The sequence below is a fragment of the Aethalodelphis obliquidens genome, unplaced genomic scaffold (genome assembly GCF_003676395.1).
Source record: "Aethalodelphis obliquidens isolate GAN/ISIS:26980383/991018 unplaced genomic scaffold, ASM367639v1 scaffold41, whole genome shotgun sequence".
Taxonomy (NCBI): Eukaryota; Metazoa; Chordata; class Mammalia; order Artiodactyla; family Delphinidae; genus Aethalodelphis; species Aethalodelphis obliquidens.
This window is the reverse complement of record NW_020837985.1, coordinates 17,000,990-17,021,415: the sequence shown is the minus strand read 5'-3', so window position 1 is coordinate 17,021,415 and position 20,426 is coordinate 17,000,990. Positions and strand designations below refer to the sequence as shown.

General features: G+C 68.5%; 1 protein-coding gene across 8 annotated transcripts in view; it reads left to right on the top strand.

The window, feature by feature from the left end:
* The window catches only part of LOC113633702 (plectin), a 56,089-nt gene extending 35,985 nt beyond the window's left edge, over positions 1 to 20,104 (top strand). For 6 of the 8 annotated variants that reach the window (XM_027132072.1, XM_027132076.1, XM_027132077.1 and 3 more), the window contains exons 7-32: positions 502 to 617; positions 695 to 801; positions 877 to 996; positions 1,075 to 1,170; positions 1,384 to 1,511; positions 1,778 to 1,871; positions 2,349 to 2,503; positions 2,589 to 2,859; positions 2,935 to 3,012; positions 3,115 to 3,276; positions 3,431 to 3,535; positions 3,656 to 3,751; positions 3,974 to 4,099; positions 5,261 to 5,413; positions 5,499 to 5,653; positions 5,737 to 5,863; positions 5,950 to 6,133; positions 6,219 to 6,376; positions 6,515 to 6,693; positions 7,031 to 7,169; positions 7,271 to 7,627; positions 7,710 to 7,793; positions 7,957 to 8,061; positions 8,154 to 8,252; positions 9,231 to 12,611; positions 12,718 to 18,936. In XM_027132072.1, coding sequence (XP_026987873.1) covers positions 502 to 617; positions 695 to 801; positions 877 to 996; positions 1,075 to 1,170; positions 1,384 to 1,511; positions 1,778 to 1,871; positions 2,349 to 2,503; positions 2,589 to 2,859; positions 2,935 to 3,012; positions 3,115 to 3,276; positions 3,431 to 3,535; positions 3,656 to 3,751; positions 3,974 to 4,099; positions 5,261 to 5,413; positions 5,499 to 5,653; positions 5,737 to 5,863; positions 5,950 to 6,133; positions 6,219 to 6,376; positions 6,515 to 6,693; positions 7,031 to 7,169; positions 7,271 to 7,627; positions 7,710 to 7,793; positions 7,957 to 8,061; positions 8,154 to 8,252; positions 9,231 to 12,611; positions 12,718 to 18,936 — 12,994 coding nt within the window. Of the gene's footprint in view, positions 1 to 501; positions 618 to 694; positions 802 to 876; positions 997 to 1,074; positions 1,171 to 1,383; positions 1,512 to 1,777; positions 1,872 to 2,348; positions 2,504 to 2,588; positions 2,860 to 2,934; positions 3,013 to 3,114; positions 3,277 to 3,430; positions 3,536 to 3,655; positions 3,752 to 3,973; positions 4,100 to 5,260; positions 5,414 to 5,498; positions 5,654 to 5,736; positions 5,864 to 5,949; positions 6,134 to 6,218; positions 6,377 to 6,514; positions 6,694 to 7,030; positions 7,170 to 7,270; positions 7,628 to 7,709; positions 7,794 to 7,956; positions 8,062 to 8,153; positions 8,253 to 9,230; positions 12,612 to 12,717 lie in introns of all 8 variants that reach the window. The other 2 variants (XM_027132078.1, XM_027132071.1) reach the window with 2 other exon arrangements.
* Positions 20,105 to 20,426: the final 322 nt, after the last annotated feature.

Genomic DNA, 20,426 nt, shown 5'->3' with positions numbered 1-20,426 from the left:
GCCGCCCACAGGGACAGGCACCAGCGCCAGCCCGCCTCCCTGGGAGGGTGCAGGCGAGTAGCCCCAGCCTTACGCACGCCCTTCCCGCCTCCTCCTGGGACCTTCCTGAGGCCGTGCCGGCTTCGAGGCCAGAGGACAGCAGCCTGCTGGTTTTCAGAGCCATGAGCGCTGGCCCCACGTGGACACCCCAGAAGGAGCCTGTGTGGGGTCGGCCCTGCGGGGGGCCCAGGCTGACCGGCACCCCACCCTGTGCCTGTGCCCACTGTAGGCCCCTTGAGCTCCTGGGGCCAGGGCCCAATGTGTGCAGCACCTGCAGGTGGGCTACCTGGGTGGGTGGGACTGGACGCTAGTGGGGTGGGGGTGTTTTTCAGGATGAGCGTGTGCTGGGGGTTCTGTGTCTCTGGGGGCCTGAGGAGGGCATGTCTGTGCGCTGACCTGCCCGGTGGGCCTCGCTGCCCCTGTGTTCCCGCCTGCCTGCCCCACCCGCCCCTTTGCCCACAGGCCTACGCTCATCGACATGAACAAGGTGTATCGTCAGACCAACCTGGAGAACCTGGACCAGGCCTTCTCCGTGGCAGAGCGGGACCTGGGGGTGACAAGGCTCCTGGACCCTGAGGGTACGTGCCGCGGCCCCCGCCTCACTCTCTCCTCCCCTGCCGCTCGCTGAGGCCCCTCTGACCCTCCTCCCCTGCAGATGTGGACGTCCCTCAGCCCGACGAGAAGTCCATCATCACCTACGTCTCATCCTTGTACGATGCCATGCCCCGGGTGCCCGACGTGCAGGACGGGGTGAAGGCTAATGTGAGTGCCGGCCGGCAGGCCCAGGGCGGGCAGGGGATAGGCGGGCCCCTGACGGCCCGTCGCCCCCCTCCCCAGGAGCTGCAGCTGCGCTGGCAGGAGTACCGCGAGCTGGTGCTGCTGGTGCTGCAGTGGATCCGGGCACACACGGCTGGCTTCGAGGAGCGCCGCTTCCCCTCCAGCTTTGAAGAAATCGAGGTGGGTTTCTCTGCTTAGCTGGGGTCCTGTGCCCGCTGTGGAGCCCCAGGTTTGGCTGCTGACACCTCTTGTCCCCAGATCCTGTGGTGCCAGTTCTTGAAGTTTAAGGAGACGGAGCTTCCAGCCAAGGAGGCGGACAAGAACCGGTGCAAGGGCATCTACCAGTCCTTGGAGGTGAGGGGGGTCCTGGAGGGAGGGGAGCGGGGGGCATTCTGGAGGTGAGTGAAGCTGCCCGGGAGCCCGGGGCCTGTGGGGTCCCCTCCAGCAGGCTTGGCCTGGCCTTACCACAGAGCTGGGACCAGGGCTGTTTCAGGTCGGGTGGGCCGGGGGCCCGGGTGACCCCCAAGCCTCTGCTGGCCCAGGCCTGAGCTAGGCCCCTGCCCACAGGGGGCGGTGCAAGCAGGCCAGCTCAAGATGCCCCCCGGCTACCACCCGCTGGACGTGGAGAAGGAGTGGGGCAAGCTGCACGTGGCCATCCTGGAGCGGGAGAAGCAGCTCCGCAGCGAGTTTGAGAGGTGGGCGGGCGCTGGGGTTGACGGGGCAGCTGGGCGGCGGGTGGGGCCCGGGTGGGGCCCTGCGGTGGCAGGGAAGCCACCCCGAGGGTGAGTCACTGCCTGGGGAGGAAATGCCCCCTCCCCGAGGCTGAGAAACCCACACTGAGCTGTGGGCCGCAGGCAGGCTGGTGGGCAGGCCGGGAGCAGGAGGGGAGCTGCACTCTGCGGCGGGGAGCCTGGTGGCCAACGCCACTCACTGGGGGTCCCGTGGCTGCTCTGGGCCGCAGACTAGAGCGTCTTCAGCGTGTCGTGAGCAAACTGCAGATGGAGGCCGGGTTGTGTGAAGAGCAGCTGAACCAGGCCGACGCCCTGCTGCAGTCGGTGAGGGGCGGGCACGGGGGTGGGCCTGGGGGGGGAGGCTTGGGGGAGGGAGGCGGGCCCTGAGCGCTCCTCCCTCTGGGTGTGGAGCAGACTCTGACCGCTAGCTTCGGGCAGAGTTGGCTCCTGGGCACCAGGCCCGCCCTGAGCTGCTGGCCAGACCCGTGGGGCCCAGAGAGGCAGGACTGTGTGGGCCTGGACAGGGGCTCTCTTGGGGAGAACTTTCCAGGGGTGGGAGCTGGAGGACAAGACCACGAACCGTCCGGCTTCTGGGCCCTAGTGGAGGCCTTTGGACCCGGTCCTGGGTCCCCCAGAGAGGTGGGGGCTGCGGGTTTCGCCAGAAACATCAGAAGAATGTGCCGTGGTGGATGGGGAGGAAAGGGAAAGGATGGAGGTGGGCCTGGAGGCAGCGGGGGAGCCCCATGCAGGCAGGCAGGCGGCGGGGTGTCCAGGCTGTGAGTCAGGGCGACCACCTTGCAGGATGTCCGGCTGCTGGCCTCAGGCAAGGCCCCGCAGCGGGCGGGCGAGCTGGAGCGGGACCTGGACAAGGCGGATAGCATGATCCGGACGCTGTTCAACGACGTGCAGACTCTCAAGGATGGGCGGCACCCGCAGGGCGAGCAGATGTACCGCAGGTGGGCCAGGCCCCCGCCCACCCCCAGGGCCTGGGGAGGGCACCCCGCTTCCGCTGACCCCTCCTGACCCCTGCCCCGCCCACAGGGTGTACCGCCTGCATGAGCGTCTGGTGGCCGTCCGCACCGAGTACAACCTGCGTCTGCGGAGCACGCCGAGGCACCCCGAGCTCGAGGACTCCACCCTGCGCTACCTGCAGGACCTGCTGGCCTGGGTGGAGGAGAACCAGCGCCGGCTGGACAGTGCTGAGTGGGGCGTGGACCTGCCCAGCGTGGAGGCGCAGCTGGGCAGCCACCGAGGCCTGCACCAGTCGGTCGAGGAGTTCCGGACCAAGATCGAGCGGGCGCGCACTGACGAGGTGAGTGGGGGCCGGGCGGTGGGCGCGGGCCAGGTCCTGGCCGCCGCAGGCCTCACCTCTCCTCACCTCCCACAGGGCCAGCTCTCCCCAGCCACCCGGGGTGCCTACCGAGACTGCCTGGGTCGGCTGGACCTGCAGTACACCAGGCTGCTCGTGAGTGGCGGCCGGCTGGGAGCCGCGGTGGGAGGGTGGGAGGGGGCGGGGGGGTGGGAGGGGGGCGCGGGGCTGACACACTCCCCGCCTGCCTGCTCACAGAGCTCCTCCAAGGCCCGCCTCCGGTCCCTGGAGAGCCTGCATGGCTTTGTGGCCGCTGCCACCAAGGAGCTGATGTGGCTGAGTGACAGGGAGGAGGAGGAGGTGGGCTTCGACTGGAGCGACCGCAACACCAACATGGCCGCCAAGAAGGAGGGCTACTCGGTGAGGCAGGTGGCCAGCCTCCGGGCCCTCCCCTCCCACGACTGCCCTCCCCAGTGCGGGTCCGGCTCCAGACCCCGGGTGGTGCTTGGCGGGAGATGGGTGGACCCCGACGCGGCCCTGGCACCGCCCCTGAGAGCCCTTGCCTCCATGTCAGGCCCTGATGCACGAACTAGAGCTGAAGGAAAAGAAAATCAAAGAGATCCAGGGCACCGGCGACCGCCTGCTTCGGGAAGACCACCCTGCCCGGCCCACGGCGGAGGTGGGGTGGGGATGCGGGGACCCCCCCCGGGCCCCCCTGGTGTGGTGGGGCAGGGCTGGGGGGATCCCCCCGGGCCTCTGTGCGGGGCAGGGCCCGACGGGGCCACGTGCTGTGCTGCAGTCCTTCCAGGCGGCCCTGCAGACCCAGTGGAGCTGGATGCTACAGCTGTGCTGTTGTATCGAGGCGCACCTAAAGGACAACACCGCCTACTTCCAGGTGAGAACTGGGCTCCCCAACCCCGGCTCTGCTGCAGTGACCTCGAGGAGCCCCTCCCCGTGTCCGTGCGGACGTGGATAATCGACCCCGCGCACTGCCCCATGGACCTCGCGTCAGAATCCTCCCCGGTTGTTGGGCCCAGCCCCTCCGGCCCGTGCTGGGGCAGCTTTGGCCGGGGGCTCTCGGCTGTTGGCCTAGCGTTACCCATTTCTGCCACCGCAGTTCTTCTCGGACGTGCGGGAGGCTGAGGAGCAGCTGCGGAAACTGCAGGAGACGCTGCGCAGGAAGTATACCTGTGACCGTTCTATCACCGTCACTCGGCTCGAGGACCTGCTGCAGGACGCCCAGGTGAGCCGACCACCCGGGCCCCCGCCGAGCCCAGGGCCGTGCAGCCCGGCAAGAGACAGACGCTGAGGCCCGGCCTCTTGGCCTGTGGGGCTGGAGGGGCACAGGCAGCGGCAGGCATCGAGGTGGCAGGGTCCAGGGCCAGGGGGGCACAGGGAGAGGCTGGCCCGGTGTCTGGGCTGCATTGATGCTCTGGGAAGGTCCCTCTGGAGGCGGAGCGTGGTGACTAGAGGTGCCAGCAGGGGTCAGGAGGCACGATAGGGGCTGGAGGTCAGCACAGTGGGGCGGGGGTATGGGTGAACCGAGAGCTTAGCGGCAGGGTCCTGGCCTGGGGGCAGGTGGCTGGCCAGAGCTGGTACGAGCCTCCCCCACCCACACAGCCCCTGAAGGGAGTAGAGGCCTGAGTCAGCTGCTCTGTTGCCAGCCACGTCACCACGGGCAGGTCCATCAGCATCTCGGGCCTGACAGTCTGGGGCAGGCGCAGTCGGGAGGGCTGAGGAGACGGGCAGGTCCATCAGCATCTCGGGCCTGACAGTCTGGGGCAGGCGCAGTCGGGAGGGCTGAGGAGGACACAGAGGCAGCTGAGTGTGCTGCTCAGGTGCCCTGGGGCAGGGAGTGATGGAGGAGAGAGGAAGCTGGCAGGCCCTGCCGCCTGGAGCTCCTGTGGTCAGGAGTGGGGGTCAGCGAAGCCTGGGGTCCAGGAGGCCCCCTCAGTGGCAGCATCGGCCCAGGAGGGGGCAGGAGAGGTGCAGGCAGCTTCCGCGTGGACCCTGACCTGCAGCCTTGGACGGTCCTCCATCCCTCGGAGTGGCTGGATGGGAGGAGGTGGGCGACCTTCCACAGCAGGACAGGGGAGGGCAGAGGGGAGAGGACGCTGTGGGGCCCTCCCCTGAAGGACGCCACATGTGACGGGGGCTGGGGAAGCCCTTCGGTCCTAACTGGGAAGGAAGGAGTGTCGGTGGGACCGGGCGCCTGTCCTGGCTGAGTGCCGAGCCCCACAGCATTCTGGGGGCAGTTGGAAGGACGTGGGATCTCAGGGCGTTGCGGGGGTCCAGGGGTGCTCCTGCATTTCCCGGGGTGCGCACGTGGGTCCTCACAGACCCCCGTCTGGGTGCTCGGTGTCTGACGCCGGGTGATGGTCTCTGAGCTGCCCCTCCTCTGCAGGACGAGAAGGAACAGCTAAACGAGTACAGGGGGCACCTCTCGGGCCTGGCCAAGCGGGCCAAGGCCATCGTGCAGCTAAAGCCCCGCAACCCAGCGCACCCCGTGCGGGGCCGTGTGCCGCTGCTGGCCGTGTGCGACTACAAGCAGGTGGAGGTGAGGGCTTGGCCGGGCAGGGTGGGCCGGGCAGGGTGGGCATGGGTGTGGGTGGGGCCACACTGCGATGCTCTGACTGCTTCAGGTGACCGTGCACAAGGGTGACGAGTGCCAGATGGTAGGCCCTGCGCAGCCATTCTACTGGAAGGTGCTCAGCAGCTCCGGCAGCGAGGCCACCGTGCCCTCCGTGTGCTTTCTTGTGCCCCCGCCCAACCAGGAGGCCCAGGAGGCCGTCGCCAGGTGCGTGGTCCTGGGTATGCAGCTGGAGAGGGTGGTGTCGGGCGGGTCCCCGGACACCCCTGACTGTGCCCCTGACCTGGCAGGCTGGAGGCCCAGCACCAGGCCTTGGTTGCGTTGTGGCACCAGCTGCACACGGAAATGAAGAGCCTTCTCGCGTGGCAGAGCCTCAGCCGCGACATGCAGCTCATCCGCTCCTGGTCCCTGGTCACGGTACGACCGCCCCGCTGGGCACTGTGGGTGGTGCCGGGCGGCAGGGGTCTTCCTGCGGCCGTACTCAGCCCTCGTGCCGTCTGCAGTTCCGCACGCTGAAACCAGAGGAGCAGCGCCAGGCCCTGCGAAGCCTGGAGCTGCACTACCAGGCCTTCCTGCGGGACAGCCAGGATGCTGGTGGCTTCGGGCCTGAGGACCGGCTGCAGGCTGAGCGCGAGTACGGCTCCTGCAGCCGCCACTACCAGCAGCTGCTGCAGAGCCTGGAGCAGGGTAGGCGGGTGCCGCCGGAGTGGGGGGTGGGGGGTGGCAGCGGAGGGCGTGGCTGGGGCAGCCTGTGAGCTGGACATGTCCGCAGGCGAGCAGGAGTCGTCCCTCTGTCAGCGCTGCATCTCAGAGCTCAAGGACATCCGGCTGCAGCTGGAGGCCTGCGAGACGCGCACCGTGCACCGCCTGCGGCTGCCGCTGGACAAGGAGCCCGCGCGGGAGTGCGCTCAGCGCATCACTGAGCAGCAGGCAGGCCCCGTCCACCCCCCCCACCCCACCCCCACCCCGTGCTGCACCCTACCCCCTGCTGCACCCCACCCCGGCCTTGCACACGTGCTGTGTGCTGGGCGTGTGGGCTCAGCTCGCCTCCTGCTCCGTCTCTCGTAGAAAGCACAGGCTGAGGTGGAGGGGCTGGGCAAGGGGGTTGCCCGGCTCTCTGCCGAGGCCGAGAAGGTTCTGGCCCTGCCCGAGCCGTCACCCGCTGCCCCCACTCTGCGTTCAGAGCTGGAGCTGACCCTGGGCAAGTTGGAGCAGGTCCGCAGCCTGTCCGCCATTTACCTGGAGAAGTGAGTGCACCTGACGGCGGCCGGGGGGCTGTGACCGAAGGGGCGTCTTGGGGAGTATATGAACTGGCAGGGCAACGGTGCCAACGATGTGGGGTCCGCTGGGGGGTCTGGCCACGGGATGGCCGGTGTGGACCAGGGTGGGGGTCGCAGAGGTGGCCGGAGGGGTTCAGTCCTGGTGTGCCTTGCAGGCAGGGCTTCCTGATGACTGGATGTGGGGTGAGAGGGCTTGAGGGGCTATTAGAGGAGGACTTAGGGCCCCCCACCCGCGGGAGGGTCACTGGTGTGGAAGGTGTGTGGGCTGCACCCCAGCCCCGCTCTGAGCCCTGCTCTCCCGCAGGCTCAAGACCATCAGCCTGGTGATCCGCAGCACGCAGGGGGCCGAGGAGGTGCTCAGGGCCCACGAGCAGCAGCTCAAGGAGGCCCAGGCCGTGCCCGCCACCCTCCCAGAGCTCGAGGCCACCAAGGCTGCGCTGAAGGTACCGCCACAGGCCCGCGCCCTGCCGTGAGGGCCCAGAGACGCCGGGGCCAGCGGCAGGGCCCTCGGGCTGAAACGGCACCCTCTTCTCTGACCCAACAGAAGCTTCGGGCCCAGGCAGAGGCGCAGCAGCCTGTGTTCGATGCCCTGCGGGACGAGCTGCGGGGGGCGCAGGAGGTGGGCGAGCGGCTGCAACAGCGACACGGCGAGCGGGACGTGGAGGTGGAGCGCTGGCGTGAGCGGGTCGCCCTGCTTCTGGAGCGCTGGCAGGCCGTGCTGGCCCAGACCGATGTGCGGCAGCGCGAGCTCGAGCAGCTGGGCCGCCAGCTGCGTTACTACCGCGAGAGCGCGGACCCGCTGGGCGCCTGGCTGCAGGACGCCAAGCAGAGGCAGGAGCAGATCCAGGCCATGCCACTGGCCGACAGCCAGGCCGTGCAAGAGCAGCTGCGGCAGGAGAAGGTAGGTGGGCCCCGGCCGGGCCGGTGGGAGCCGGGCGGGGGCGTGGTGCGCCCTCTGGCTGCTGACCACCCTGCTCTCCCAGGCACTGCTGGAAGATATCGAGCGCCACGGGGAGAAGGTGGAGGAGTGCCAGAGGTTCGCGAAGCAGTACATCAATGCCATCAAGGTGAGGCCTTTGCAGCCTCGTGTCCCAGGGGAGACGTGCAGGTGGTGGGCCTGGGACCTCAAGGGGGCCCCCCAGGCCAGGCCGTAATGGGCAAAGCCTGTGGGCAGGTTCAGGGGCAGGGTGGGGAGGGCAGAGCTGGCGGCCAACCAGCGTGTCCCTGCAGGACTATGAGCTTCAGCTGGTCACGTACAAGGCACAGCTGGAGCCGGTGGCCTCACCAGCCAAGAAGCCCAAGGTCCAGTCGGGGGCCGAGAGCGTCATCCAGGAGGTGAGGCTGAGGGGCAGGGCTGGTGGGTGGGCTGAGCCTGAGTCAGCAGGGGCAGGGCTGACTCTGGGTGCCTCCTCCCTCCCGCCCCCCAGTACGTGGACCTGCGTACCCGCTACAGTGAGCTGAGCACGCTCACAAGCCAGTACATCAAGTTCATCGGTGAGACTCTGCGGCGTATGGAGGAGGAGGAGGTATGACCCGCCGGGGTGGGAAGGCCATCCTGCTGCCCACCTTGCCCCAGATGTGGCCCCTAGGAGCCCGCCTGAGCTCTCCCCACGCCCCCCCGCCCAGCTCCCCGCAGCACGGCCTGTCCCCAGGCTCGCCTGACCTGCGGCCCAGCCCACCTTGGCCCGACGCCGCACTGCCCTCCCTGTGGCGGCTGCTGTGGCGGCTGGCATCTTCTCTTTCTCTTCTGTGTTGGCGCTTGCCCCCCCCAGGCATCCCACCGGCTCTCGTGTGTGTGCCTCCTCGGGACTCTGCATCGGGCTCTTTGCTTGGCCACTTGCTCTGCAAGAACCTTGGGCTGTTGGGTCATGGGGGCTGGGGAGGGGTGCCCCGAGGTGCTTGGGTGAGGAAGGGTACCTTCCCCGCCTTGTTCCTCCTGCCTCCTGGGTGACCCCTCCGTCTGGCCTACCTGCAGCTTCCTCTCTGCTCAGAACCGCAGGCTATCGAGTCCCCCTTCCGAACTGGCTCAGATCTGCGCTGATGTCCCATGCTGGCCACCCTGCCCCGCCGGGTCAGGGAGAGGGGCCCCGTGGCCAGAGCCAGGCCGCCGGGCATTCAGCGGTGCTCAGGCAGGGCTGTATGGCGGGCGCGGCTCCCAGGCCCTGTGAGCCCCTTGCTTTGCTTGCTCTCTCTCTCTCTCTCTCTCTCTCCCCCCGGCCCCTGTCTGTGTGTCTCTGTCGCCTGTCTGCGGGAAGAGGGGAGAACATCTGGGTCTCCTATCCCCAGGCTGGTGAGCACTGTGGAGCCAGGTTGCGCTCGCTGCCCCAAGTGCCCTGGGTGGGTGCACGCAGCCTCCCTCGGCTGGGCCGGGACCTCTGTCCCCTCCCAACCCCTGCACCGCGCTGTCAGGGTGAGCTGTGGTGGCACCGTGTCGTGTGCTGGGAGCACCTGCTCCGTGCTCACTCCTCTCTCCGGTTTTCTCCCTCTCTCTGCTGCGGCCGCAGAGGCTGGCTGAGCAGCAGCGGGCAGAGGAGCGGGAGCGACTGGCCGAGGTGGAGGCCGCACTGGAGAAGCAGCGGCAGCTGGCCGAGGCGCACGCACAGGCGAAAGCGCTGGCAGAGCGCGAGGCCCAGGAGCTCCAGCGGCGCATGCAGGAGGAGGTGGCACGCCGGGAGGAGGTGGCGGTGGATGCGCAGCAGCAGAAGCGCAGCATCCAGGAGGAGCTGCAGCACCTGCGGCAGAGCTCGGAGGCGGAGATCCAGGCCAAGGCCCGGCAGGTGGAGGCGGCCGAGCGCAGCCGGCTGCGGATCGAAGAGGAAATCCGCGTGGTGCGCCTCCAGCTGGAGGCCACCGAGCGCCAGCGCGGCGGGGCAGAGGGTGAGCTGCAGGCACTGCGTGCGCGGGCAGAAGAGGCCGAGGCGCAGAAGCGGCAGGCCCAGGAGGAGGCGGAGCGCCTGCGGCGGCAGGTGCAAGACGAGACCCAGCGCAAGCGGCAGGCGGAGGCCGAGCTGGCCCTGCGTGTGCAGGCAGAGGCTGAGGCGGCTCGCGAGAAGCAGCGGGCCCTGCAGGCGCTGGAGGAGCTGCGGCTGCAGGCAGAGGAGGCGGAGCGGCGCCTGCGGCAGGCAGAGGCAGAGCGGGCACGCCAAGTGCAGGTGGCCCTGGAGACAGCGCAGCGCAGCGCCGAGGCAGAGCTGCAGAGCGAGCACGCCTCCTTCGCCGAGAAGACGGCGCAGCTGGAGCGCACCCTCAAGGAAGAGCACGTGGCCGTGGTGCAGCTGCGGGAGGAGGCCACGCGGCGGGCACAGCAGCAGGCCGAGGCCGAGCGCGCCCGCGCGGAGGCTGAGCGGGAGCTGGAGCGCTGGCAGCTGAAGGCCAACGAGGCGCTGCGGATGCGGCTGCAGGCGGAGGAGGTGGCGCAGCAGAAGAGCCTGGCACAGGCCGAGGCGGAGAAGCAGAAGGAGGAGGCGGAGCGGGAGGCACGGCGGCGCGGCAAGGCAGAGGAGCAGGCCGTGCGGCAGCGCGAGCTGGCCGAGCGGGAGCTGGAGAAGCAGCGGCAGCTGGCGGAGGGCACCGCGCAGCAGCGCCTGGCGGCGGAGCAGGAGCTGATCCGGCTACGGGCCGAGACGGAGCAGGGGGAGCAGCAGCGGCAGCTGCTAGAGGAGGAGCTGGCGCGGCTGCAGCGGGAGGCGGCCGCGGCCACGCAGAAGCGCCGGGAGCTGGAGGCCGAGCTGGCCAAAGTGCGGGCTGAGATGGAGGTGCTGCTGGCCAGCAAGGCGCGGGCCGAGGAGGAGTCGCGCTCCACCAGCGAGAAGTCCAAGCAGAGGCTGGAAGCCGAGGCCGGCCGGTTCCGCGAGCTGGCGGAGGAGGCCGCCCGCCTGCGCGCCCTGGCGGAGGAGGCCAAGCGGCAGCGGCAGCTGGCGGAGGAGGATGCTGTGCGGCAGCGGGCGGAGGCAGAACGGGTGCTGGCCGAGAAGCTGGCCGCCATCAGCGAGGCCACACGGCTCAAGACGGAGGCGGAGATCGCGCTCAAGGAGAAGGAGGCGGAGAACGAGCGCCTGCGGCGGCTGGCAGAAGACGAGGCTTTCCAGCGGCGGCTTCTGGAGGAGCAGGCGGCCCAGCACAAGGCCGACATCGAGGAGCGGCTGGCGCAGCTGCGCAAGGCGTCGGAGAGCGAGCTGGAGCGGCAGAAGGGGCTGGTGGAGGACACGCTGAGGCAGCGGCGGCAGGTGGAGGAGGAGATCCTGGCGCTCAAGGGGAGCTTTGAGAAGGCGGCCGCCGGCAAGGCGGAGCTGGAGCTGGAGCTGGGGCGGATCCGTGGCAACGCCGAGGACACGCTGCGCAGCAAGGAGCAGGCGGAGCAGGAGGCCGCCCGGCAGCGGCAGCTGGCGGCAGAGGAGGAGCGGCGGCGCCGCGAGGCCGAGGAGCGTGTGCAGAAGAGCCTGGCGGCCGAGGAAGAGGCCGCGCGGCAACGGAAGGCCGCGCTGGAGGAGGTGGAGCGGCTCAAGGCCAAGGTGGAGGAGGCGCGGCGCCTGCGTGAGCGAGCAGAGCAGGAGTCGGCTCGGCAGCTGCAGCTGGCCCAGGAGGCCGCCCAGAAGCGGCTGCAGGCGGAGGAAAAGGCGCATGCGTTCGCAGTACGGCAGAAGGAGCAGGAGCTGCAGCAGACGCTCCAGCAGGAGCAGAGCATGCTGGAGCGTCTGCGCAGTGAGGCCGAGGCGGCCCGGAGGGCGGCAGAGGAGGCGGAGGCAGCGCGGGAGCGGGCCGAGCACGAGGCGGCGCAGTCCCGGCGGCAAGTGGAGGAGGCGGAGCGGCTGAAGCAGTCGGCGGAGGCACAGGCTCAGGCGCAGGCGCAGGCGCAGGCTGCCGCGGAGAAGCTGCGGAAGGAAGCCGAGCAGGAGGCGGCGCGGCGGGCGCAGGCAGAGCAGGCGGCCCTGCGGCAGAAGCAGGCGGCCGACGCCGAGATGGAGAAGCACAAGCAGTTTGCTGAGCAGGCGCTGCGGCAGAAGGCGCAGGTAGAGCAGGAGCTGACGGCTCTGCGGCTGCAGCTGGAGGAGACCGACCACCAGAAGAGCATCCTGGACGAGGAGCTGCAGCGACTGAAGGCGGAGGTGACGGAGGCGGCCCGCCAGCGCGGCCAGGTGGAGGAAGAGCTGTTCTCGCTGCGCGTGCAGATGGAGGAGCTGGGCAAGCTCAAGGCCCGCATCGAGGCGGAGAACCGCGCGCTCGTTCTGCGCGACAAGGACAACACGCAGCGCCTCCTGCAGGAGGAGGCGGAGAAGATGAAGCAGGTGGCGGAGGAGGCTGCGCGGCTGAGCGTGGCGGCCCAGGAGGCGGCGCGGCTGCGGCAGCTGGCGGAGGAAGACCTGGTTCAGCAGCGGGCCCTGGCAGAGAAGATGCTCAAGGAGAAGATGCAGGCGGTGCAGGAGGCCACGCGGCTCAAGGCGGAGGCAGAGCTGCTGCAGCAGCAGAAGGAGCTTGCCCAAGAGCAGGCCCGGCGGCTGCAGGAGGACAAGGAACAGATGGCGCAGCAGCTGGCACAGGAGACGCAGGGCTTCCAGAAGACTCTGGAGACAGAGCGGCAGCGGCAGCTGGAGATGAGTGCCGAGGCGGAGCGGCTCAGGCTGCGCGTGGCCGAGATGAGCCGGGCTCAGGCCCGTGCGGAGGAGGACGCCCAGCGCTTCCGGAAGCAGGCGGAGGAGATAGGCGACAGGCTGTACCGCACGGAGCTCGCCACGCAGGAGAAGGTGACGCTGGTGCAGACGCTCGAGACCCAGCGGCAACAAAGTGACCAGGATGCCGAGCGCCTGCGGGAGGCCATCGCGGAGCTGGAGCGCGAGAAGGACAAGCTCAAGCAGGAGGCGCAGCTGCTGCAGCTCAAGTCTGAGGAGGTATCTCCCCGCGCGTGGGCAGGGATCTGGGGCGGGGTCTGCTCTCGGGCAGGTGCTCCCGGAGGCCCGCCCGCATGGCCCTGACCGCCCCCTTCCCCCTTCGCAGATGCAGATGGTGCGGCAGGAGCAGCTGCTTCAGGAGACCCAGGCCCTGCAGCAGAGCTTCCTCTCCGAGAAGGACAGCCTGCTGCAGCGGGAGCACCTCATCGAGCAGGAGAAGGCCAAGCTGGAGCAGCTCTTCCAGGACGAGGTGGCCAAGGCGCAGCAGCTGCGTGAGGAGCAGCAGCGGCAGCAGCAGCAGCTGCAGCAGGAGAAGGAGCAGCTGGCGGCCAGCATGGAGGAGGCCCGGCGGCGGCAGCGCGAGGCCGAGGAGGAGGTGCGGCGCAAGCAGGAGGAGCTGCGGTGTCTGGAGCTGCAGCGGCACGAGCAGGAGAAGCTGCTGGCGGAGGAGAACCAGAGGCTGCGTGAGCGGCTGCAGCACCTGGAGGAGGAGCGCCGCGCTGCACTGGCCCACCCGGGGGAGGTCGCTGCCTCTCAGGCTGCGGCCGCCAGAGCCCTGCCCAATGGCCAGGACGCAGCCGACGGCCCGGCCGCCGTGGCAGAGCCTGATTACGCCTTTGACGGCCTGCGGCAGAAGGTGCCGGCCCAGCGGCTGCAGGAGGTGGGCATCCTGAGCACAGAGGAGCTCCAGCGGCTGGCGCAGGGCCGCACCACGGTGGCTGAGCTCGCTCAGCGGGAGGATGTGCGCCACTACCTGCAGGGCCGCAGCAGCATCGCCGGCTTGCTGCTGAAGCCTGCCGACGAGAAGCTGACCATCTACGCGGCCCTGAGGAGGCAGCTGCTGAGCCCGGGCACAGCCCTCATCCTGCTTGAGGCCCAGGCGGCCTCAGGCTTCCTACTGGACCCCGTGCGGAACAGGCGGCTGGCCGTCAACGAGGCCGTGAAGGAGGGCGTCGTGGGCCCTGAGCTGCATCACAAGCTGCTGTCGGCCGAGCGCGCCGTCACTGGCTACAAGGACCCCTACACCGGGGAGCAGATCTCCCTCTTCCAGGCCATGAAGAAGGACCTCATCGTCCGGGAGCACGGCATCCGCCTGCTGGAGGCCCAGATCGCCACGGGCGGCATCATCGACCCCGTGCACAGCCACCGCCTGCCCGTGGACGTGGCCTACCAGCGCGGCTACTTCGACGAGGAGATGAACCGTGTCCTGCAGGACCCCAGCGACGACACCAAGGGCTTCTTCGACCCCAACACGCACGAGAACCTCACTTACCTGCAGCTGCTGGAGCGCTGCGTGGAGGACCCCGAGACGGGCCTGCGGCTCCTGCCGCTCACAGACCAGGCTGCCAAGGGTGGTGAGCTGGTCTACACCGACTCAGAGGCCCGGGACGTGTTTGAGAAGGCCACCGTGTCCGCTCCGTTCGGCAAGTTCCAGGGCAGGACGGTGACCATCTGGGAGCTCATAAACTCTGAGTACTTCACGGCCGAGCAGCGACGGGACCTGCTGCGGCAGTTCCGCACGGGCAAGGTCACCGTGGAGAAGATTATCAGGATCGTCATCACCGTGGTCGAGGAGCACGAACAGAAGGGCCAGCTCTGCTTCGAGGGCCTGCGTGCCCTGGTCCCTGCTGCGGAGCTGCTTGAGAGCAGGGTCATTGACCGTGAGCTCTTCCGCCAGCTGCAGCAGGGCGAGCGCTCCGTGCAGGAGGTAGCCGAGGCGGAGGCCGTGCGGCGGGCCCTGCGGGGCTCCGGCGTCATTGCGGGTGTGTGGCTAGAGGAGGCAGGGCAGAAGCTGAGCATCTACGAGGCCCTGAGGAAAGATCTGCTGCAGCCAGAGGCAGCTGTGGCCCTGCTGGAGGCCCAGGCCGGCACCGGGCACATCATCGACCCCACCACCAGCGCACGGCTGACTGTGGACGAGGCAGTGCGCGCCGGCCTCGTGGGGCCCGAGCTACACGAGAAGCTGCTGTCGGCCGAGAAGGCTGTGACAGGCTACAAGGACCCGTACTCAGGGCAGAGCGTGTCCCTGTTCCAGGCCCTGAAGAAGGGTCTCATCCCCAGGGAGCAGGGCCTGCGTCTGCTGGACGCCCAGCTGTCCACAGGTGGCATCGTGGACCCCAGCAAGAGCCACCGTGTGCCCCTGGACGTCGCCTGTGCTCGGGGCTACCTGGATAAGGAGACCAGCACCGCCCTTTCAGCACCCGAGGACAATGCCAAGACCTACTACGAACCCCGTACGTGGCAGCCCGTCACCTACAGCCACCTCCAGCAGCAGTGCCGCCCCGACCAGCTGACAGGGCTGAGCCTGCTGCCGCTCTCGGAGGAGGCTGCCCGGGCCCGGCAGCAGGAGCTCTACTCCGAGCTCCAGGCCCATGAGGCCTTCCAGAAGGCCACTGTTGAGGTCCCCGTGGGCAGCTTCCAGGGCAGGACGGTGACAGTGTGGGAGCTCATCAACTCCGAGTACTTCACGGCCGAGCAGCGGCAGGAGCTGCTGCGCCAGTTCCGCACGGGCAAGGTCACCGTGGAGAAGGTCATCAAGATCCTCATCACCATCGTGGAGGAAGTGGAGACCGTACGGCGGGAGAGGCTCTCTTTCAGTGGCCTCCGAGCCCCTGTGCCGGCCAGCGAGCTCCTGGCCGCCGGGGTCCTCAACGGCACCCAATATGAGCAGCTCAAGGATGGCAAGACGTCGGTCAAGGACCTCTCGGAGCTGGACTCGGTGCGGACACTCCTCCAGGGGAGCGGCTGCCTTGCTGGCATCTACCTGGAGGACTCCAAAGAGAAGGTGACCATCTACGAGGCCATGCGGCGCGGCCTGCTCAGGGCCAGCACCGCCACCCTCCTGCTTGAGGCCCAGGCAGCCACTGGCTTTCTGGTGGACCCTGTGCGGAACCAGCGTCTGTACGTGCACGAGGCCGTGAAGGCCGGTGTCGTGGGCCCTGAGCTGCACGAGAAGCTGCTGTCGGCTGAGAAGGCCGTGACGGGCTACAAGGATCCCTACTCAGGCAGCACCATCTCTCTCTTCCAGGCCATGAAGAAGGGCCTGGTCCTCAGGGAGCACGGCATCCGCCTGCTGGAGGCCCAGATCGCCACGGGCGGCATCATCGACCCCGTGCACAGCCACCGCCTGCCCGTGGACGTGGCCTACCAGCGCGGCTACTTCGACGAGGAGATGAACCGCGTCCTGCAGGACCCCAGCGACGACACCAAGGGCTTCTTCGACCCCAACACGCACGAGAACCTCACTTACCTGCAGCTGCTGGAGCGCTGCGTGGAGGACCCCGAGACGGGCCTGCGGCTCCTGCCGCTGAGAGGGGCAGAGAAAGCAGAGGTGGTGGAGACCACGCGGGTGTACACCGAGGAGGAGACCCGGAGGGCCTTCGAGGAGACACAGATCAACATCCCTGGGAGCGGCAGCCACAGTGGCTCCACCATGTCCCTGTGGGAGGTGATGCAGTCGGACCTGATCCCCCAGGAGCAGCGGGCCCAGCTGATGGCCGACTTCCAGGCCGGCCGCGTGACCAAGGAGCGTATGATCATCATCATCATCGAGATCATCGAGAAAACCGAGATAGTCCGCTCACAGAACCTGGCTTCCTTCGACCACGTCGGCCGCCGCATCACCGCCGAGAACCTGTACGAGGCCCGGGTCATCTCCCGCGAGTCCTACAGCCTGCTCCGGGAGGGCGCCAGGAGCCTCCGCGAGGTGCTGGAGGCTGAGTCCGCCTGGCACTACCTCTACGGCACGGGCTGTGTGGCCGGCATCTACCGGCCCAGCTCCAGGCAGACGCTGACCATCTACCAGGCCCTCAAGAAGGGGCAGCTGAGTGCCGAGGTGGCCCGCCAGCTACTAGAGGCACAAGCGGCCACGGGCTTCCTGCTGGACCCGGTGAAGGGCGAGCGGCTGGCCGTGGATGAGGCCGTGCGGAAGGGCCTGGTGGGCCCCGAGCTGCACGACCGGCTGCTGTCGGCTGAGCGGGCTGTGACCGGCTACCGTGACCCCTACACGGAGCAGACCATCTCGCTCTTCCAGGCCATGAAGAAGGACCTGATCCCCACCGAGGAGGCCCTGCGGCTGCTGGACGCTCAGCTGGCCACGGGCGGCATCATCGACCCGCGTCTAGGCTTCCACCTCCCGCTGGAGGTGGCCTACCAGCGCGGCTACCTCGACAAGGACACGCACGACCGGCTGTCAGAGCCCAGCGAGGTGCGCAGCTACGTGGATCCCTCCACGGACGAGCGCCTCAGCTACACGCAGCTGCTCCGGCGGTGCCGCCGCGACGAGGCCAGCGGCCAGCTCCTCCTGCCGCTCGCGGACGCCCGCAAGCTGACCTTCCGCGGCCTGCGCAAGCAGATCACGGTGGAGGAGCTGGTGCGCTCGCAGGTCATGGATGAGGCCACGGCGCTGCGGCTGCAGGAGGGCCTGGCCTCCGTCGAGGAGGTCTCCAAGGACCTGCAGAAGTTCCTCGAGGGTACCAGCAGCATCGCCGGCGTCCTCGTCGACGCCACCAGGGAGCGGCTGTCGGTGTACCAGGCCATGAAGAAGGGCATCATCCGCCCCGGCACGGCCTTCGAGCTCCTGGAGGCGCAGGCGGCCACCGGCTACGTCATCGACCCCATCAAGGGGCTCAAGCTAACCGTGGAGGAGGCCGTGCGCGTGGGCATCGTGGGTCCCGAGTTTAAGGACAAGCTGCTGTCGGCCGAGCGTGCCGTCACCGGCTACAAGGACCCCTACTCCGGGAAGCTCATCTCCCTCTTCCAGGCCATGAAGAAGGGTCTGATCCTGAAGGACCACGGCATCCGGCTGCTGGAGGCCCAGATCGCCACGGGCGGCATCATCGACCCCGAGGAGAGCCACCGCCTGCCCGTGGACGTGGCCTACCAGCGCGGCCTCTTTGACGAGGAGATGAATGAGATCCTGACCGACCCCTCGGACGACACCAAGGGCTTCTTTGACCCCAACACGGAGGAGAACCTCACCTACCTGCAGCTGATGGAGCGCTGCGTCACTGACCCCCAGACGGGGCTGCGGCTCCTGCCGCTGAAGGAGAAGAAGCGGGAGCGGAAGACATCCTCTAAGTCCTCGGTGCGCAAGCGGCGTGTGGTCATCGTGGACCCGGAGACGGGCAAGGAGATGTCGGTGTACGAGGCCTACCGCAAGGGCCTTATCGACCACCAGACCTACCTGGAGCTGTCCGAGCAGGAGTGCGAGTGGGAGGAGATCACCATCTCCTCATCGGACGGCGTGGTCAAGTCCATGATCATCGACCGCCGCTCGGGCCGCCAGTACGACATCGATGAGGCCATCGCCAAGAGCCTCATCGACCGCTCGGCGCTGGACCAGTACCGCGCCGGCACGCTCTCCATCGCCGAGTTCGCCGACATGCTCTCAGGCAACGCCGGCGGCTTCCGCTCACGCTCATCCTCCGTGGGGTCCTCCTCTTCCTACCCTATCAGCCCCGCTGTCTCCAGGACCCAGCTGGCCTCCTGGTCCGACCCCACTGAGGAGACGGGCCCCGTGGCTGGCATCCTGGACACGGAGACGCTGGAGAAGGTGTCTATCACAGAGGCCATGCACCGCAACCTGGTGGACAACATCACCGGGCAGCGTTTGCTGGAAGCGCAGGCCTGCACTGGGGGCATCATCGACCCCAGCACCGGCGAGCGCTTCCCCGTCACCGACGCCGTCAACAAGGGCCTGGTGGACAAGATCATGGTGGACCGCATCAACCTGGCCCAGAAGGCCTTCTGCGGCTTCGAGGACCCACGCACCAAGACCAAGATGTCGGCCGCCCAGGCCCTGAAGAAGGGCTGGCTCTACTACGAGGCGGGCCAGCGCTTCCTGGAGGTGCAGTACCTGACGGGTGGCCTCATCGAGCCCGACACGCCAGGCCGTGTGGCCCTGGACGAAGCCCTGCAGCGCGGCACCGTGGATGCCCGCACCGCCCAGAAGCTGCGCGACGTTAGCGCCTACTCCAAGTACCTCACCTGCCCCAAGACCAAACTCAAGATCTCCTACAAGGACGCGCTGGACCGCAGCATGGTGGAGGAGGGCACGGGCCTGCGGCTGCTGGAGGCTGCCGCCCAGTCCAGCAAGGGCTACTACAGCCCCTACAGCATCAGCGGCTCCGGCTCCGCGGCCGGCTCGCGCTCCAGCTCGCGCACCGGCTCCCGGGCTGGCTCCCGTCGCGGCAGCTTTGACGCCACCGGCTCGGGCTTCTCCATGACCTTCTCTTCCTCGTCCTACTCGTCCTCGGGCTATGGCCGCCGCTACGCCTCAGGGCCCGCGCCCTCCGCGGGGGGCCCCGAGTCAGCGGCAGCCTGACCCCTTCCTGCACCCCGCCTCCCGCTCTGCATGTGGCCAGACTCCCCGCCTAGGTGCTGGGGTCTTTAACGTTTCAAGGTGTCTTCCTCCCAAGCGGTGCCTAAAGTTTAACCAAAAAGTACAGACTAACACGTTAACATGTATCTGTTGTCCAGACAGCCTGTCTCTTGGGGGCCGGGGCCAGTCCAGCCCCACTGACCACCCTTCACACGCCCCAGACCCCACACCCCAGGTCTCCCCGCTTCTCTTTACCTGCCACTCACCACAGCCAGGTGCCTTGGAGGGTCCAGAGCTGGGCCCCCAACTCAGCCCTCTCATCTCCCCAGGGGGCTTCCATCTGGGCGAGGTTCCCCCAGCCCTGTAGGCCGGCCCCCCCCAGCCCCCAGCCACCTGCTCGGGCAGCAGGCATCGGCCCCGCCAGTAGCAGGGCCCTCAGCGCCAGCGTTTTCTCCTGTTTCCGGGACTGACCTGCTTGCTCAGTGGGCCTTGCTGGGGAGGGAGGGAGGGAGTCCTGGGTCAGCCATCTCTTCTAGGCTGCCCAGGGAAGCCCCTTCCCCATGGGAAGATGAGGGTCCAGTCTGCAGACCCAGCTGGCCCGGGCCAGGCCCCAGCCTGTTCCCGGCTCCATTCCCAGCCCCCAACCTGTGCCCGAGACCCCACGCCTCTGGCTTCAGCCTTCCAGCCTCAGCTCCCTAGTAAGTGCCTTCTGTGTCCCCCTTCGCACCCCAGGCCCCAAGGACCCAGACCTGGGGTGGGAGACAGACCCTCCTGGTGAAAGGCTCACCACTGCCCAGCTCTTGGGCGTGTCGGCCGGGAATGACTGGGCTTCTGCAGGCCTCTTGCCCTCCGTGGGCCCACTGTCCCCTGGAACCTGTGGAACCCCACCCTGGGTGCTGCCTGCCTGCCTGCCTCTCCCAGGGCTCCTCAATCCCTGTGTTGGGCCTGGGGACAAGGCAGCCCAGCCCGGTGCCACCAGTCCTGTCCCATCCAGCCCCGCGCCCTGGTGGCTTCTGCCCCCGCCTCTGCTCTCCGACTGAGCTTTGCACGTCCCACTAACCCAGGTAGGTGGCGGGTGGAGGCCCAGGCTTCGGCTGCCTCTGAGGACAGAACACTAACCCGACCACGGCGGGCCTGCGGCGCTCGCCCAAATAAAAGCAATTCCAACTTTCCCGCGGGTCCTGTCTCACTTTTTGTCCTGAGGTCAGCTTGTGTGTTGGGCTAAGGGGGTGCTGCGGCCCCAGGCTCTGAGCTTGGCCACTGTGTCCTGGCCTGGGGCAGAAGAACCGGGTCTCGTGAAGACGCTGGCCGGGGGCTGCACCCCTCAGAGAAACCCAGGCTGAGTGACCCAGAGCATAGGGCGAGGTGGAGGCCGGGCCAGCTGGGGCCTGCTCAGCCCAGGTGGTGACCTGTCCCTCGGCCCAGCCCCCCAGGCTGGGTTTGTGATTGGCGCTTACGTCTGAGATGGGGGTCTTACGTGCCCTTCGGTCAGT